General features: G+C 39.8%; 1 protein-coding gene across 1 annotated transcript in view; it reads right to left on the bottom strand.

The window, feature by feature from the left end:
- The window catches only part of LOC109935488 (sodium-coupled monocarboxylate transporter 1-like), a 78,311-nt gene extending 76,030 nt beyond the window's left edge, over window positions 1-2,281 (bottom strand). Inside the window, exons 1-2 of the mRNA XM_048611078.1 lie at window positions 2,063-2,281; window positions 1,852-1,913 (exon numbers count right to left, since the gene is read on the bottom strand). Coding sequence (XP_048467035.1) covers window positions 1,852-1,913; window positions 2,063-2,208 — 208 coding nt within the window. The 5' untranslated portion in view covers window positions 2,209-2,281. The remainder of the gene's footprint in view (window positions 1-1,851; window positions 1,914-2,062) is intronic.
- Between the last annotated feature and the right edge of the window lie 16,231 nt (window positions 2,282-18,512).

Raw genomic sequence — 18,512 nt, 5'->3', positions numbered from 1 at the left:
TCTGATGAAGGGTCTAGGCCCGAAACGTCAGCCTTCCTGCTCCTAAGATGCTGCTTGGCCTGCTGTGTTCATCCAGCTCTATACCTTGTTATTTCAGATTCTCCAGCATCTGCAGTTCCTACTACTCTTGACCAGAAATGTCAGCTTTCCTGTTCCTCTGATGCTACCTGACCTGCTGAGTTCCTCTAGCTCCACACTTCTAGCAGGGAGGAGTGTTTAACAGGTACTGAAGTCAGCAGTGTTGGAATGTGGATGAATAAGATGCATTGTGAAAGCCCAAGAGCAGGTGATATAGATGTCTTGTAAGTATCATGAGATCATGGGAAGACTTAAGATTGTCTGTCACTGGCCATACAATCACATGATTAACTTGATTGAATGTGTATGTCATCAATTAATAATCTGATTGGTTTGTAATTGCCAAAGGTTGGCTAAAACAAATCTATTAAAAAAAAGCATGTTTCCTTTGTTCAGTGAAAAAACTTCTGGACCTTCAGAGATTTTCTTCCCAACAGTGTAACATCAACAATGTTTTGATACTAGAAGTTACTTGTTGGGCTGTTCATGGCTGAAACAACAAACCACAAGAGAATGATCATTGTCAACAGCTGCTGTTCTCAGAAATGGGGTGGTGGATATTACCTGAATTTTGTTTAACTAAAGTGTTGGAGTCCACAGAGCTGTGCAGTGCCTAATCGAAAGTTGATTTCAACCTTGAAACATAATTGCAAGATATGGGGACAAGTTGCTCCGTTTTAACCCTGACTTTGTACATTGCAGTTTCTAAGCAAGAGGCTGCAATGTAGAGAGCAGTCTTTAACCCATTGTAGTAACCAAGAGATCTACCAGTGTCCTTCCAAATCAAAAAAGCAATAAATGTGGAAATTTGTGCCAATCAATTCTTGGGCAGACTTTGTGATTTTCCTTATAATCAAATATGCAGCCAATTCATCATATTAAAGTGATGATTGGGAAGTAAATTTGCCTCAGCCTTGCAAAATAAATATCATGGGAATTGTTTGTTTCATTTTGATTAGGGTCAATATGTATAACAGCAAGTCTACCACTTTACTTATGATCTTAAAATTTCTAATTTTTTCCATTATGTATTGCAATCATACTTAGACCTTGGACACATTTTGCAATGTGCACCTTGTATTGGCAGAGGATTGCTATATGTATAATTAAAATTACACCAAGTGCAATGTGTTCTCATAACAATATACAGCCTTATAAATTTTAACCATGGTTCTTGGAAAATTTCTCATTTGTTTCTTTACTACCACTGATACGACCAAAATGCCTGCAAAGTTTAAGCTGAAATGGTCATTACTGCTTTTCAGGAGAATCTCTATGAGAGTCTTTAAATTGTTAGTGTACTTGATAGTGTACTTTACCTTACATTAACCGGATGTAGGTAAGTGGTGGAAGAGTAGGGCTCGGCTCTGCAGTGTATTCTAGCTCACATGTCTCACACAGCTAGTTCTGGCTTGTTTGACAGCATCCTTAAAAAAGAGACTAGGACTGTTCATTTATTGAAGTTTAGCAACATTCCATTGATGGAAAGCAAGGTTAGATTGGGCAGCTAATTTATTCAGACAGCACAGATATTATGGACTGAATGGCCTCTTTCTTTTCTTCCTGTGGTCCTAACTTTGGATAGAAATATATGGTAGACAGAGTAATGATCATAACAAAGTCAGCCAGGTGGACCTCACAGAATATGAGTTCCCTGATTGGAGTTGTTAACCTGGCCTATTAAGTTTTTTTAAAATTAAATCACAATGGTAGACAAATATTTTGTTTCTGTAGCATTACATGATTTCTGATAAGGAAACCAAAAATACCTACATGCAACAGCAGACATGAAGCTGGCAGCCAATGAGAAGGCAATTGGATAGGCAGATATTTGTCTGTTTCAAACAAAACAGAATGATGCAGTCATTAAAGTGACACAAAGTTGCGTTCTTTGTTATTTTTCTATAAGTGCCCAGTTCAATAGGTTTATTCACTGTCTCTAATTTTTAAATAAAAAATGCACTAATTTTTAAACTCTGCTTACCGGTTGCCCACCAGGAAATCTTCTGTTGTTCTCTGCCCTGCTCCGCCACGTTTAAAAGCATAAAACAGTCCAATTGCAGTGGACACTAACAGCATAGAGGCGAAAACAACATAATCCCATGCATGAAAGACATGATTCTCTGCCATAGTGGGCTCAGGATAAAGTTCAACAGTGCCAAGATCCAACAATTATTCGATCAGATCAACACCTGCAGCTAAAATTGTTCTTCCCTAGAACAAAAAGGAAATTATTTCATAAATCATATTTAAAGATATTTTAAAATCCAGTGGATTAGTACATAAAATTGTCTGCCTTCTGGAGTTCTTTCCACCATACAAAATGGTATTTTAATTTAAATTTGTCAAGTTCCCTTTTAAAGCTTTACTTTTTATTACAGTGCCCTTTAGTAATTGGTTTTGTTAATTTTATCCAAGTGTTTAATGCAACTTCCACAATTTTACCTGGAATGATCTCCAAAGCTTTGGAACTGCCTACTCGCAGTGGTCTCCTAGTTTTTTTTTGAAATTTCGTCGTTAAACACATACACATCAGAAGATACCACTTCAGTTGATAATGTACTGCATACTAAACTTCAAGACTAATTCACTGGATAAGTTGATGTCTTATGTCAGTGATTTAAACAGCCAATCACAAGCTTTAACAATTGTTGACGGAGAGAAAAAAAGTTTCAGCCTGTTCCGTTTCTTCAAAGAATGATAGGAAGATATAATTACTTGTTTCAAGTTAATCCAATGTCGTGATGCTTTGAGATGGGGTTTAGATAATCCCTCACTGTTATTCGACTAGCTTTTTATTGACTCTACGACTCTATAAGATGAATACAGATAAAATATTTCAATGATCATTGAGCTGTTAAACTCATTTGACCCATCTCTTTGAAAAATGAGATTCTATCTCTTTGATCTTTCTCCCTTCAAATAATATTAAGTTTAACTTTCCTTGTGTTGTTGGGAAGAGTTTAATTTAGTTTGACATAGGGGATGGGCAGTTGGTGATAGAAGAGAGAGAATTAATGTTTGAAAAAGAAAGCAGAAAATTAGCAAGCACATATGATTAGCAGAGGAAACAAAGGCTATAAAATAGACAACGAACCAGTTGCTCAGTTATGAATAGTATAACTTGCAAAATGAGGAGTCTATTGAACAAAGTGGTTGAGCTGAAGGCATTAAGAGTATATTAGTATTCATAGCCCCACTGAAAGTGCCTGGGATCAATGAAGGAGTACAATTTTGGTTATCCATGGCAACCGGTGAATGAATCAATTTTGATGCATGCTGGTCCAAACAAAATACTTATTTGTCACTCTGCAAACAACAAATGCTAAGCTACGAGATCCATTCTGCACTAGCATTATTTAAAGGGCCAGGCAACCAACATACACATAGGATAATGTTTAAGTTCTATCGTTGCAGAGTATTTGGACTTACTACTGTTTATGAAAATGTTTCAGTAAGTTCCTATATTTGCCAAAGAGCGTTCCTGTATCCTCACAGAGAGGCCAGAGAAGTAGGTGACAGTCCACACAAAGACTTGTTGCTGGTCCCTTTGAGCTTGCTGCACAACAGAGAAATGAATCTAAGCCTGTGCACAGCACTAGTTCTACAGTTGTTCTTTGTCAACTTGGACTGGACTCCTGTACAGGATGGGCCGAAGGGCTAAAAGGTAATGATGATATTTGACAGCTGCATGAGAAAATAGATTGTACAGAATGGGAAAATAGGCTGGGAAAGTTAATGATGATACTCAACAAGCTGCATGTCCTGTGAATCTTCCTTTTCTGGCCGAAGACGACACCTGCAGCTTGTTTCTCTGTAGTTGTGTTTTCTGTAGCAACCAGCAGTTTTGTCTTTTGTATCTGCTGCTTCCTGTGTTGGCTGTTTGTTACTTTGTATAAGAGAGAGAGAGTTGCATTCCAAGTCACTGGACTTCACCTCAGACTGGGATCGTGAACGGTGCTAGGAACAACCTCAGCCTCCAGACCAGATGTTGATTCACGGGTCCCTGATGTGCAGAAGGGTGTGAGGCTTATTGTTTCTTTCCTCTTTTTCACTTTTTATTTACTTAATGTGTTCCTTTCTTTTTTCGTCTTTTATTATAACTCAATAAATGTTGGTATTTAAACAAATTGCTCTTGTCAAGCCTTCTCTTAACTATATTTACCTGAATCTGAAAAGAACTGCTTGGATACGCTCTGTGATCCAAAACATTTTTGGCGATGAGGAAGGGATATGGGAAAATGTGTAAGAGAAGAGAAAAGCAACCTAATGCTCCGGAGACCTTCCGTATTCCAGGATGGAATGCGGCAGACTCGGGATTCAGGTCTGTAGCTAATATGTTAGCACAATTAGGACCCCTGAAAGGATGGGGGTCAGTAACAATCGGAAAAAGAGAACTGGAGACCAGGTTTCTACATTGTGCAAGTGCACTGAATCTTGTAAATGTGTTAACTCTTTGTGGTCTGGTTTGAATGCAACTTTGTTTGTTAGGAGCTAAATGTTGTCCTGTTTTTTTGTTCCCTGGAGCTCAAGAAATGGGGATACTTTGAAGTTTTAGTTTGCATTTTGGGAATATATGGTGATTGGAAAGTATGTTGCATGCCTGTATCGGTGTGGGTTAATGTCCTTCTAAGAAACCATCAGTCATTGTGTAAAGCAAAAATCTGCGAAATATTGATTCAAAAATTTGGTTTGTTAAGCTTGGTAAAAATTTGCCTTTTGGAATTGGCTCATGTTTTGTTTGAACTTGGGTAAATTTTAATTCAAGAATTTACCATGTTTAGAATTTCATTTTCTGGCCAGAGTGAACTTTCAAATACTGTTTTAACATGAGTGAATCTTTAATTCTGGATGATAAGATTGACTCATTATTAATATCCAAGTGGTAGAGACATTGGAATGTTAAAAATGCAACTCCCTGTGTGTGGGGAGTTTACAAAAGGCAAATTTAACGAAGGGGTGGGCTTTTCCTTCCTTCAATGAGGAGGATAGACAGATGACATAATTACATGCAGGAGTTTATGCCCCACCCTCTTTTTTGAATCTGTAGTTGATTAATACTAATTAATCCATTCTGCTTGACATGTAATGGGTGAAGCTTGTTGCTTTTTAGAAATTGGAGATACTGAATGCTGAACCCATTTGCAGAATTTCAACATCGCAACACAGTGATGGATGAGGCACCCTCAACACATCAAGCCATTCATCAATAACACATTTCACTGTTGGGGAAATATTGTGGAAATATTAATTGTAGTGAGTGTCAGGAATCTCAAAACTATGGAGGCTGAGTACACTTAAGCACATCATGAGAAAGACTATATTAAGACTCACATGTCCTGGCATTCTAAAACATTCAAATGGAATAGTTACTTGAAAATTTAAAGGGATTCTGGGACATGATAATGTGCATGCACACAGTCTCAATGGTTTCAATGCATACAAAAATGATTAGTGACTTTTAGGGAATAAACAGAATATTGAATTTGGACAAATTTACATAGAGATATATCAAATATCTAGAATGGTTCATCAAGTAGCTTAAAAAAATGGGTGATGTTAGAGAAAGAACAAACAAAGTATGTTGTGCCTGAATCAAACAGAAATGTTTTACCTCTGTTTTAAAATATTATAAGATTATGTTTCATGAAGTACAAATCTCCACAGCTCTCTGGAATTAGATATGGTAGCAATAGTTAAGTTCAAAATTGGATGAGACAAAATAATTAAGAGTGGAGACTGGTGACAGAAGACAAAAAATTTAGAATGGGTGGAAGTGGCAATTGAGGTTAAAATGCTGCAGTAGTGAAAAGGAGGTTTAGATGAGAGCACAAAACTGATAGCTTTCTCTTGGTGATGATTGTGTCCATGTCTTTCCTTTTAAGAAAACTGATTTCATGATCAAGCCACTGCTCAAAGCACTAGGACGATATGTGGAGAGATAAGTAAAGCCTCATAGATTGTTTGATAGGATCGTGTGGGAGTCAAGAATGTGTGACATAGTTTTGGGATACCGATATAAGTGTACAAAAGTGAATGTTACCTCGTAGGTAACAAACATGAGACGGCAAAAAACATGCACTGAAGAACGGGTCTCAGACACCTACATGTCAAAAGGATTAGTGTGGCTTGGAAGAGCAGAAAAACATAGTTTAAAAGATAAAACACTGACACAAAATCCATAGAGAAACTGACTTTAAAACAATGAAAGTGGTATTAGTGAAAGGGATTTACGAAGAATTACAATCAAAATAAAAAGTGTGATTGGTTACCATGTCAAAATGTTACAGAAATGAAAGAATATGGGTTCTGGGAGGAGTAATGGTGGCCTGAGTGAAAGGGCCCAACGGATGACCCACGCATATCCCATCCTGAGCGTCTGTATGATTAGGTGAAATTGTAATATGCTCTGACAGTTAGTGTATGTGAAAAAAGGCTGAGCTAAGACCCAGGTGGTGTAGGAGTCTATGGTAAGGGAACCCTGGGAAAAATAAATGGCAGGAAGCATAAGTTGAACGTAAAGCCTGATGAACATTGCAGCTGTACTGTTTAATACCATGTACATTGTAACTCAAAAGGGGGTCCCTACATTTGGAGATAGTTACCACTCAATGATACAATCATTCATAAAATTGGCAAGGAGGGAAACATAGTGAAGAAGTATCCTCAAGAAGGATATGGATCTAGACAGCTGAAGAAATTTTGAGTCCGTGTATGATGTTATTTTATGGTTATTGGGTGAAGTGATCTGTGGATAGGGAACTGGCAAATAAGAAAAACAGAAATTAAGGAACCTGAATCTGGTTGTTGTATTGTTCGTATTGATGATACTTATTTTCATTGTAGTTTTAATCTTCTGGTATAGGATATATTCTCTTATTATACATTCTTGCATGGCTATTGCTGATTTGCATTTTTATCTGCAATTATAACATGGACTGTCAAATATGATCAGGGGTGGATTGTATTGGATGGGCTGAAGGGCTAAAATTCTGATATTCGACAGCTGTGTGATGTTGAATGAGTCTTATTTATATTCCTGTACATGCTGAAGCCAGCACAAATGTGTTTTTCTGCGCCTGGCTGTTTGTTACACTGTATAAGAGAGAGAGTTTCATTCCAAGTCACTGGACTTCACCTTGGACAGGGATTGCAAATGGTGCCAGGAACAACCTCAGCCTCCAGACCAGCCGCCAATCGAGGGGTCCCCGATGGGCAGAAGGGCGTGAGGCTTAATGTTTCTTTCCTCTCTTTTTCATTCTTTTAATTTATTTAATAAATGTTCCGTTCTTTTTTGGTTTTTATTATTACTCAATAAATGTTCATATTTAAGGTCAATTGTTGTTGACGAGCCTTCTCTGAACTATGTTTAACCAAATCTGAAAAGAACTGTTTGGACACACTCTGTGATCCAAGGCAACTCTTCCATGTACTTTGCCAGTTACAGGAGGCTGTCAGCTAAGCAGCCAATGCACCAATCTCCATATGTGCACATCTCTTGGTATCTGCCACACAGGTCATCATACCCTGAGCCTGGCTTCAGGTTATAGAATAATGGAATCATACAGTACAGAAGAGACCCTTCAGCCCATCGAGTCTGTACGACCAAAAATATACAACTACTTACACACTAGTCTCAACTTTCCCACACCAGGCCCATAGCCTCGAATGTTTTGACACTTCAAGTGCTCACCCAATTATTTTTTAAAGGTTGTCAGGTTTCCAGCCTCAACTACCCTCCCAGGCAGTGCATTCCAGGTCTCCACCAGCCTCTGGGTGAAAAAAGGTTTTCCACAAATCTCCTCAAATCTGCCCAGTGCTTTTCATTCTAAAATTACACCCCTTGTTATTGACCCTTCAACTGAGGGGAATAGCTGCTTTCTGTCTACCCTGTCCCAGACCCTCATAATCTAATATACCTCCATCAGGTTCCCCCTTAACCTTCTCAGGCCCAAAGAAAACAATCCAAACTCATCCTACATCTCTTCATTGCTGAAATGCTCCATCCCAGGCAACATCCTAGTGAATGTCCTCTGCACCCACTCCGGCATGTCCTTCCTACAGTGTGGTGACCAGAACTGCAAACATTACTTTAGCTGAGGCCTAATCAAAGTTCTTTACAACTCCAAAATGACTTCCTTGCAATTATAATTTATGCCTTGACTAATAAAGGCAAGCATCTCATATGCCTTTTTAACTAACCTACCAAGCTGTCCTGCCACCCTCAGGGCTCTGTGGAAAAGCACCCAAAGATCCCTCTGTTCCTCTGAACTTCTTAGTGTCCTGTCATTCATTGAGTACTCCCTTGTCTTGATTCTTCTATGAAAGTGCACCACCTCACATTTATCAGAGTTAAATTCCAGCTTCCATTCATCAGACCATCTAACCAATCTGTTTACATCTTCCTGTAACCTAACACCTCCTCCTCACTGCCAACCAGTCACGTAAGACATAGGAGTAGGAATAGGCCATTCAGCCCATCACATCAGCTCTGCGATTCGATCATGCCTGATATGTTTCTGAAGGCCATTCTCCTTCTCCTGCCTTCGCACCGTGTCTCTTGGTCCCCTTACTAATCAAAGCCCTATCTATCCAGTTCTGAGGGAGGATCACCAGACCTGAAATGTTAACTCTGATTTCTCTCCACAGATGCTGCCAGACCTGCTGAGCTTTTCCAGCAATTTCTGTTTTTGTTTCTGATTTACAGCATCTACAGTTCTTTCGGTTTTTATTCCCTATCTGTCACTGTCTGAAATGCACTCAATGACTTGGCCTCCACATCCTGCTGTGGCAATGAGTTCCACAGATTCACTACGTTCTGGCTGAAGAAATTCTTCCTAATTTTAGTTCATCCCTTCACCCTGAGGCTGTGCCCTTGGGTCCTAGTCTCTCCTATTTTCCCCATGTCCACTCTATCCAGGCCTCTCAGTACTTTATAAGTTTCAACCAGATCTCCCCTCATCGTCCATCGAGTACAGACCCAGAGTTCTCAATCACTTCTCATATGATAAGTTCTTGTACCATCATATATTTGTAATGCACAGATCGCAGCTCTATTCTAGTTCTCACTTTTTAAAAATTGACAGGATGTGAAAGTTGCTGATTGATGGTCCTTTTTTAATCCCCGTCCCTAACTTGCCTTGAGGTGGTGCTGAGCTGAAGCTGGCATGTTGTAGGAACAGACAGTGCCATTGGGAAGGGAGTTCCAGGTTTGATTGGATGGCAGAGAAAGAATGCCAATACTGTTCTGCGATGATATTTGGCTTGTCACAGAGCTTTCAGGTGCTGATAACTTTTCCACATATTTGCAGCACTGTTCTCCCAGGTGGAGCTATTGTTAACTCTACCTCAGGCAGCACACAGTATCTGTGCTCGCTACTGCTTTTAAATAGGCAGGCATGCCATCAATATTACCCGCACTACCCATCAGCTGCACATCTGTGGCAGGTGGGGAGTGAGAATATCGGATATCGAAAGCACTGGCTAAAGGCAGTCAGGGCATCTTAAAGGATAAATACATCCTGTTTCAGACACCAGGGAACAATCTCTATTAATGAGTCATGTGTTGACAGAACATCAGGGAGTTGTTGGATGTTGCCTTGGAGACTCTAGTGCAGGTAAAAGATTGGAGCAGGAGCAGGTTATCTGATGAACTGTATTCAGACATCCAAACAAGGACACCTTGAAAAGCTTTGGAAAGTGGGGCTCACTCATGATGCTCACGTTAGGAGATGAATAGTAGGAATCTGGAGTGGGTGCATGTAGAAGGTAGAGGATGATGCAATCACATCTCCAAGAATATGTCCATCCAGAGCTGGCAACCCTACGGATCCCCAGTTGTTGCATACAGCAGTTGCTAACTGCAGACTTCAGATACAATGACATTTCTGTCTCATTTTCTTCAGAAAACTTAACAAGGGCTTTGTTTGTCACTAGATCCCAGAATTCTCTATTCATGTACAATGCACAATGGTAAAACAAATCTCTGCTTAAAAGCCTAATTGATTTTTGTGTCATCCTCATGGAAACATACCTTACTGACAATGTCCCAGACACCACCATCTCCATCCTTGGCGGTGTCCTGTCCCACTGGCAGGACAGACCTGGCAGAAGTGGCAGCACAGTGGTATACAGTCGGGAGAAGGTTGCCCTGGGAGTCCTCAACATTGACTGCGGACCCCATGATGTCTAACAGCTTCAGGTTAAACATGGGCAAAGAAACCTCCTTCTCATTACCACGTACCATCCTCCCTCAGCTGATGAATCAGCCCTCCTCCAAGTTGAACAACGCTTGGTGGCAAAGGCACAGAATGTACTCTGGGAGTCCACCACCAAGAGTGACTTGGCAACTACTGATCAAGCTGTCCAGGTCCTAAAGGATGTAGCTGCTAGACTGGACCTGCAGAAGGTGGGAAGGGAACCAACAGCATTGTTAATAATATTATCAACTTTTGCCCTGAGTAGGGAACGTAACCTTTGGCAATTGTATTATTTGTCTTGCCGGAAATTGCAAAGAAAGGTTTAAAATCTTTATGGAAATCTAGTCACGCACAATCATGCCTCAAAATGATGCTATATTTTAGTTTTTGTACATATCTGCATAACATTGTCATGTGTGTCCATGATATAAGGCTACTCTATCATCCTGGATACCATTGACTCTTTGTCATCCATTCCCTACCTGCAAAAAAGTCTCCACGAAGACAAAGCTTCTGACTGTTAAATGTCATCCATGTCCCGAATAATCCTGAAAATGAACAATTTCAACCATTTTATTTCTAGATTTATCACAAGCTATTTATAAATGAATAACCATCATGCAAGATCAAACCACTCCCTGTATATAAACACATATAACAGGGCTTTTTTCACATCAGTTGGACTTAGCAAAGCAAACGTGACAGGTCCAGTAGGGAGAACAACCAGGATGGGAGAAAGTGAAAATTTTACTGGGACATAAGCATTACACACCAATTTCAGAAGTGATTGAGCCTGTCAACTGCTGCATGAGTATTGTAGTGATCAAAGTGTTAAGGTCAGGCAATAAATGCCATCATTAGTGATTAGAGGCCACTGATTTTAGAACTGGTACAGGACATGAACTTTTTGGGAAACCCAAGGCAGTGAGGAATACACATATATTTGCCATTCAACTGTCTTAAATAGAATCTTGTTAACTTCTTTCTTATTCATTCATGGGATGAGGGCCAGGGCAGAATTTCTTGCCCATCCTTAATTGCCCAGCAAGCAGTGAACCACACGGCTGTGGCTCTGGACTCACATGTAGGCCAGGCCAGGTAAGGGCATGAGTGAACCATATGGGTTTTTCCAGACATTCAGCAATGGTTCCATGCAATAGTTTCATGCTTATCATTATATTTCTACAAAACTTGCAATAAATCAAATTTTCCCCAATCCTTCAAAACTTAAGTCCTCAAAGAAATATTAGGTATCAAGTACCTTTGTAACACAATCAGTAATAGTTCATGGCACCACTGTTGAGACTATCGTCATGGTCCAGATTTATTAAATCCCAATAGTTGCATGGTGGAATTTGAATCCATGACTCCAGAGCATTTACATGGGCCTCTGTATTACTGGTTCAGTGAAATTGACACCACATTGCGACTATTCAAAGATATTGAAGTCCACCACCTAGAGTATATTCTGTATTCTCACTACCCTCAGTGCTTCTTCCAACTAGTGTTCTGCAAGTAGGAGGGCAAACTTGTCAGATGAGGGAGGATAGTATGAGATTGCGTCAAAGAACCAGACGATCAGGATCAGTGAGTGGTGAAAACAACCTTTTTATTGCACATTCACAGCAGCACAATGTGAGGCGAAATAGAATTCCAAAATTATAGCTCAAAAATAGCCTCTTTTATACAGAATTTATGCACACATAAACATTCTAACACTTGAGTGCTAAGTAATGACTATTGTACAAAAACTGTCTTGCAGGAAATCAGAGATGGTTTAAACACTTGCTAAGTGTTAACGGTTATTGCTAAGTCTTGATGGTTATTCTGATGAGATCAGAGTGTCTGCCCGATTTGTCCTTGCATAATTCTTGTTATTTCCAAAGTTAGAATGTTGATAAAAACATATCTGTGTTTTAAATAAAAGTTTGGGTTTCTATCAATCGTGGCTGTCTGTGACTTTTTTTTTCTTTATTCATTCACGGGATGAGTGCATCGCTGGCCAGGCAGCATTTGTTGCCCATCCCTAATTGCCCAGAGGGTAGTTAAGAATCAACCACATTGCTGTGGGTCTGGAGTCACATGTAGACCAGACCAGGTAAGGATGGCAGTTTCCCTCCCTAAAGGGCATTGGTGAACCGGATGGGTTTTTCCCGACAATTGACAATGGATTCATCGTCATCATTAGATTCTTAATTCCAGATATTTATTGAATTCAAATTCCACCATCTGCTGTGGCAGGATTCGAACCCTGGTCCCTAGAATGTTATCTGGGTCTCTGGATTAACAGTCCAGTGATAATACCACTAGGCCATTGCATTTTATTTACTATTGCCTATTCATTCAGTTTCACAGTCGTGTCTGTCTGTGAGTTGTTTACTATCGCTCATTCATTCATTCAGCTTCACGGTCACATCTGTTATGGTAGCGCTGTCAGTTTCATTCATACCTTCATTCATTCAAAGTTGCGTGGTTCTGGACATAGCGCTATTAGTTTCATTAGTAGGTTAAAGGTTGCTTATATACATGGCATTGAATAAAAACTTGGGGCAAGGTAAATCCTGTTACCTACAGATCATAATATGCATAATCTAGTGCAAGAAAGTCAGCAAGAAAGTAGCATTTTATTTTTAAAGAAGAGGGCTAATCCAATTATCATCTTCGAATGATTCTTGGAGCCATGCTGGCTGGAGAGGGGTTTAGAGTAAAGGGTTGGGGATCACAGCTAGATTTTAATATGAAAAGCACTACTTTTGGTGTGGAAGTGTAAAAATGCTTTATCCTGTGGTATTTATGCAGCTTTGTTAGCCATTACACATGATTGCATCTTTGAGTGGAATGTCAGCCTTGTTAAATGGAGCTATGTACATAGCGCATTACGCATGACTGCACTTTCAAGTGGAAAGCAATTGCATCCTTAAGTGGGTTGTAACTTGATATGGTAATACACTTCTCAGTCAGTCTGAATGGGGTAGTTAGTGCACATAAGTCTGCAGTTAATATTACATGCCATCATGAACAGTGATACAATCATGAATAATTGTTAATGGACATGAGAGTTATGATATATCTGTAGTTAGTAGTTACAACTAGTAGTTTTCCTTGTATTTATTTGAGCTGATGGTATGAGACTTTATTGGGTCTGGAGTCAATATTGTGATTTTCAAGGATCACTCTGTAACTGTATACCTCTGAGTCACCATTCTGGTGAGTCAGTAAGACAGGGTGTTGCCAGGTCAGTCATTCAGTTTTATTCTTATTCAACAATTTTGAAGATTTTTGCTGCAACTAAATGGTTTTCTAAGCCATTGCAGAAAGTCAACCATGTTGCAGAAGGTCTAGAGTCACACATAGGCCAGAATAATCAAATTTCCTTTCTTTGATGGGCATTGGTGAACAAGATTGGTTTTTAATATGTAGGAGCAAAATTACTGCAGATGCTTGAATCTGGAGGGAAAACAACAAATGCTGGTGATCATAGTGGGTCAGACAGCATACATGGAGGGAGCAAGCTAATGCTTTGAGTCTAGATGAATTTGTTGATAATAAGCAAAGCAAGATTATTCATTTTGCACAATACTTACAAAAAGGAACTCTGTTTAGTTATATACTTTTCAGTTTTAAACTCTGAATAAAATATGCCTGACACAATATAATCTTGCAGGGTATGTTAAAATTCTTGTAATTGATGTAATTGAATATTGCAAATATGGAATTACTGTTAAGTTATTCAGGTAAGTCAGGAGAAAAGAAAATCAAGAACAATTAGTCAAAACAAATCACATGCTAAAATCACATCATTCAAGAAATAATTTCTTCACTTAATATTGTAATGCGTGGTATGAATTGTGGCCCTGAAATTGTTCAGCCATTAAAGTCTCCAAGCTGAACCTGTAGAGAACATGAGAACCAGGAGCAGGGGTAGGCAATCCAGCCCCTCGAGCATGCTCCAACATTTAATACAATAACAGTTGATATTATCTTGGGCTCAACTCCACTTTCCTGCCCACGCTAATGAAGAATTAGTTTATCTCTTCCTTAAATTTACTCACTGTCTCAGCGTCCATCAGATTCCAGGATAGTGAATTCCACAGGTTCACTCTTTTGAGAGAAGTAATTTCTCTTCATCTCTACTTTAAATTTTCTACTCCTTAGTCTAAAACTATGACATCTTGTTCTAGATTGCCCCCAATGAGGAAACATCCTTTCTATATCTATTTTATCAATCCCGTTTAGCATCTTATATACCTCAATTAGGTCTTCTCTTATTCTTCTAAACTGCAGAGAATTTGGGACTAAATTGCTCAATCTCTTTTCATAAGACAAACCCCTCATTTCAATTAATCTAGTGAACCTCCTCTAAAATGCCTCCAATGCAACCATATCCCTCCTCAAACAAGAGGATCTGAAATTGTATGCAATATTGCAGGTGCAGTCTCATTAATGCCTTGTACATTTGCAACAATACTTCCCGATTTATATACTCTATTTCTTTAGTAATAGATGCCAAAATTCCATATGCCTTTCTTATTACCTGCCAAACTTGCATATTAGTTTTTGGTGAATCCTGAACAAGGATAACTAGATCCCTCTGCACCAAAGCACACTGAAGTTTTACTCCATTTAGATGTTACCTTTCTATTCCTCTAACTAAAATGGATAACTTCCACTTATCCATGTTAAACTTCATCTGCCAAATTTTTGCCCATTCATTTAACCTACACATATGTATATAACTATTCACATATCCAGTTGTAAATTTCTTACTTCTTCATTTCAACTTGCTTTCCCACCTATTTTAGTGTCATCTGCAAATTTAGCTATAGTACATTCTATCCCTGCATCCAAGTCATTAATATAGACTGTAGATAGCTGAGATCCAAGAACCAGACCCTGTGGCACTCCACTAGTCACATCTTTCCAAACATAAAAAGACCTATTTCTCTGGACTCTCTGTTTTATGTTGTTAACCAATCCTCTACCCAAGCTAATGAATTATCCCTAACCCCATGTGATTTTTACCTTGTGTAATAACCTTTGTGTGGCATCTTATCAAATCCCTTCTGGAAGTTCAATATACTATATCTACAGGATCTGTATCTTTCCATGTTGCATGTTATATCTTCAAAGAACTCGAGAAAATTAGTCAAACATGATTTACCTTTCACATAATCAATCTCACAATTTCCCAACAACGTATGTTGAAGTAACTGGTCTGTAGTTTCCTACTTTGTGTTGCCTTCCCTATTTGAATAAGGATGTTAACATTAGCATTTTTCCAGTCCATAGGAACACCTCCCACATTCAGGGAATTTTGGAATATTATAGCCAACACTATCTCTGCTGTCACTTCCTTTAAGAACTTAGAATGTACATCATCGGGACCTTGGGACTCATCTGCCTGGTCGAGTTGGAGCAAAGGGTCTGTTTCTGTGCTGTATTATTGTATGACTCTAACCTCAGTACTTTGCTCAGTACTTCATAGAGTCCCTACAGTGTGGAAACAGGCCATTCAGCACAACAAGTCCACACTGCCCCTCCGAAGAGCATCCCACCCAGACCCATTGCCATCCCCATCCCCATCCCCTTTCCCTGTAACTCTGCATTTCCCATGTCTAATCCACCTAACATACACACCCCTGGACACTATGGGCATTTAGTATGGCCAATCCACCTAGCCTGCACATATTTGAACTGTGGGAGGAAACCCACGCAGACACAGGGAGAATGTGCAAACTCCACACAGACAGCCACCTGAGGGTAGAATCGAACCTGGGTCCCTGGTGCTGTGAGGCAGCAGTGCTAACCACTGAGCCACCGTGCTGCTCTTTTTTCCCTATTGGTGATCATTGCTCTTGGTTTCTTAATTATTTCTAGAACCTCTACATTACCTGTACAGGTGGGATGGTACAAGTGTCTTGAACTGTAAAAACCAAAGCAAAATATTGAACTAGTGATTCCACCATTTCTGTGTTTCCCACTATTAATCCCTAGTCTCATCCCCCTGATATTCACTTAGCTACTCTCTTCCTTTTGATATGCTTATAGAAGCTTTTGCTATCCATTTTGTGCTGGTTTTCTTTCATAACTTGCCTTTGCTCTTTTTATGACCTTTTCAGTTACCCTTTGTTGGGGATGAATCCCCAACTGTCCTTACGAGGTCATCCACTTAGTTAGGGAATAGACCTCTCTGATACAGGAAGTAATGTAATCTCAACACAGGTATGCCTAAAATCAAAAGCTGTACCTGGAAATAGGACTATCTTAGAAATTTAAGCTGGAGTTGGAGAAAAGACCTAAATCCCGACAACTTCAACGTTCCCCACCACCTTGGACCCCCCCCCCACCCACCCTCCCTTCCATACTCAGTCAGTTTATACTATAGGCTTCAAGGAAAGGCAATGGCCCAGTGGTATTATTGCTAGTTCATCAATCCGAAGACCCAGTTTTGTTGTGTGGTCGGGGTTCTAATCCAGCCAATGGTGGAATTTGAGTCCAATAAAAACCTGTAGTTAAGAGTCTAATGTTGACCACAAAATCATAATTGGAAACACCTACCTCGTTTACTAATGTTCTTTGGAAAAGAAAATTGCCATCTTTACCTGATCTGACTTACAAGGATGTTGCCGGGGTCAGAGGGTTTGAACTATAGGGAGACGCTGAACAGTCTGGGACTATTTTCCCTGATGCGTTGGAGGCAGAGAGGTTACCTTACAGAGGTTGATAAAATCATGAACGGCATGAATAGGGTGAATAGCCAAGGTCTTTTCCTCAGGGTAGGGGGTGTCCAAAGCTAGAGGGCCTGGGTTTAAAGTGAGAGGGGAAAGATTTAAAAGGGACCTAAGGGGCATCTTCTTCACACAGAGGGTGGTGAGTGTATGGAATGAGCTGCCAAAGGACGTGGTGGAGGCTGGTACAATTACAACATTTAAAAGGCATCTGTATAGGTATACGAATAGGAAGGGTTTGGAGGGATATAGGCCAAATGGGACTAGATTAATTTAGCACATCTGATTGACATAGACAAGTTGGACCGAAGGGTCTGCTTCCATGCTGTACAGGTCTATGACTTTATATGTGTTTCCAGACCCACTGAAATTTGGTCGACTCTTAACTGCCCTCTGGGCAATTAGGGATGGACAATAAATATTGGCCTGGACAGCGATGCCCATATCCCATGAATAAATAATATGATTTGGGGAGGCAATGGCCTAGTGGTATTATCGCTGGTCTGTTAATCCAGAGACCCAGATAACATTCTGGGGACCTGGGTTTGAATGCTGCCACAGCAGATGGTGGAATTTGAATTCAATAAATATTGTTTATTGTTGGAAAAACCCACCTGATTCACTAATGTCCTTTAGGGAAGGAAACTGCCATCCTTACCTGGTCTGGCCGACATGTGACTCCAGACCCACAGCAATGTGGTTGACTCTTAACTGCCCTCTGGGCAATTAGGGATGGACAAGAAATGCTGTCTAGCCAGTGACACCCTCATCCTGTGAATGAATAAAGAAAAAAAGATTCATGCTGAGCCATAATACTGATATGCCCCTAACAGCCCACATATGGAGACAGAATTATCTCCAACTGCAGAAATCAGCTGAGACTATAATCTTGGTGTAACTTTTGGGATCTCAACACTATATTTTTGAGGTATTTGCTCAGTTGAAACAAAAATGCGATTGATTCAGCTGTGGGCATGGTGCCAACAGAGTCTGAAGATCCAACAAAGGTATGGATAACAACAGCATGCGTGAAATATTGGAATCATCTTTTTCAGAACAAGAAACTGTAAAGATATACCTCAATTTACACACTGATGTTTGCTTTTCCTTCTTAATGTTTAACCATGTTAGGTGTATGGTGTGTTGGCTTTCATTGGCAGGGGAATTGAGTTTAAGAGCCGTGAGGTCATGCTGCAGCTCTATAAAACTCTGGTTAGACCACACTTGGAATATTGTGTTCAGTTCTGGTTGCCTCATTATAGGAAGGACATGGAAGTTTTAGAGAGGGTGCAGAGGAGATTTACCAGGATGCTGCCTGGACTGGGGGGCAGGTCTTATGAGGAAAGGTTGAGGGAGCTAAGGCTTTTCTCATTGGAGCGAAGAAGGATGAGAGGTGACTTGATAGAGGTTTACAAGATGATGAGAGGCATAGATAGAGTGGATAGCCAGAGACTTTTTCCAAGGGCGGGAATGACTATTACAAGGGGGCATCATTTTAAGGTGATTG

This window comes from Rhincodon typus, chromosome 23 (assembly GCF_021869965.1).
Source record: "Rhincodon typus isolate 14 chromosome 23, sRhiTyp1.1, whole genome shotgun sequence".
Taxonomy (NCBI): domain Eukaryota; kingdom Metazoa; phylum Chordata; class Chondrichthyes; order Orectolobiformes; family Rhincodontidae; genus Rhincodon; species Rhincodon typus.
Note: the sequence above shows the minus strand (reverse complement) of the source record. Positions and strands in the feature narration are given on the sequence as shown.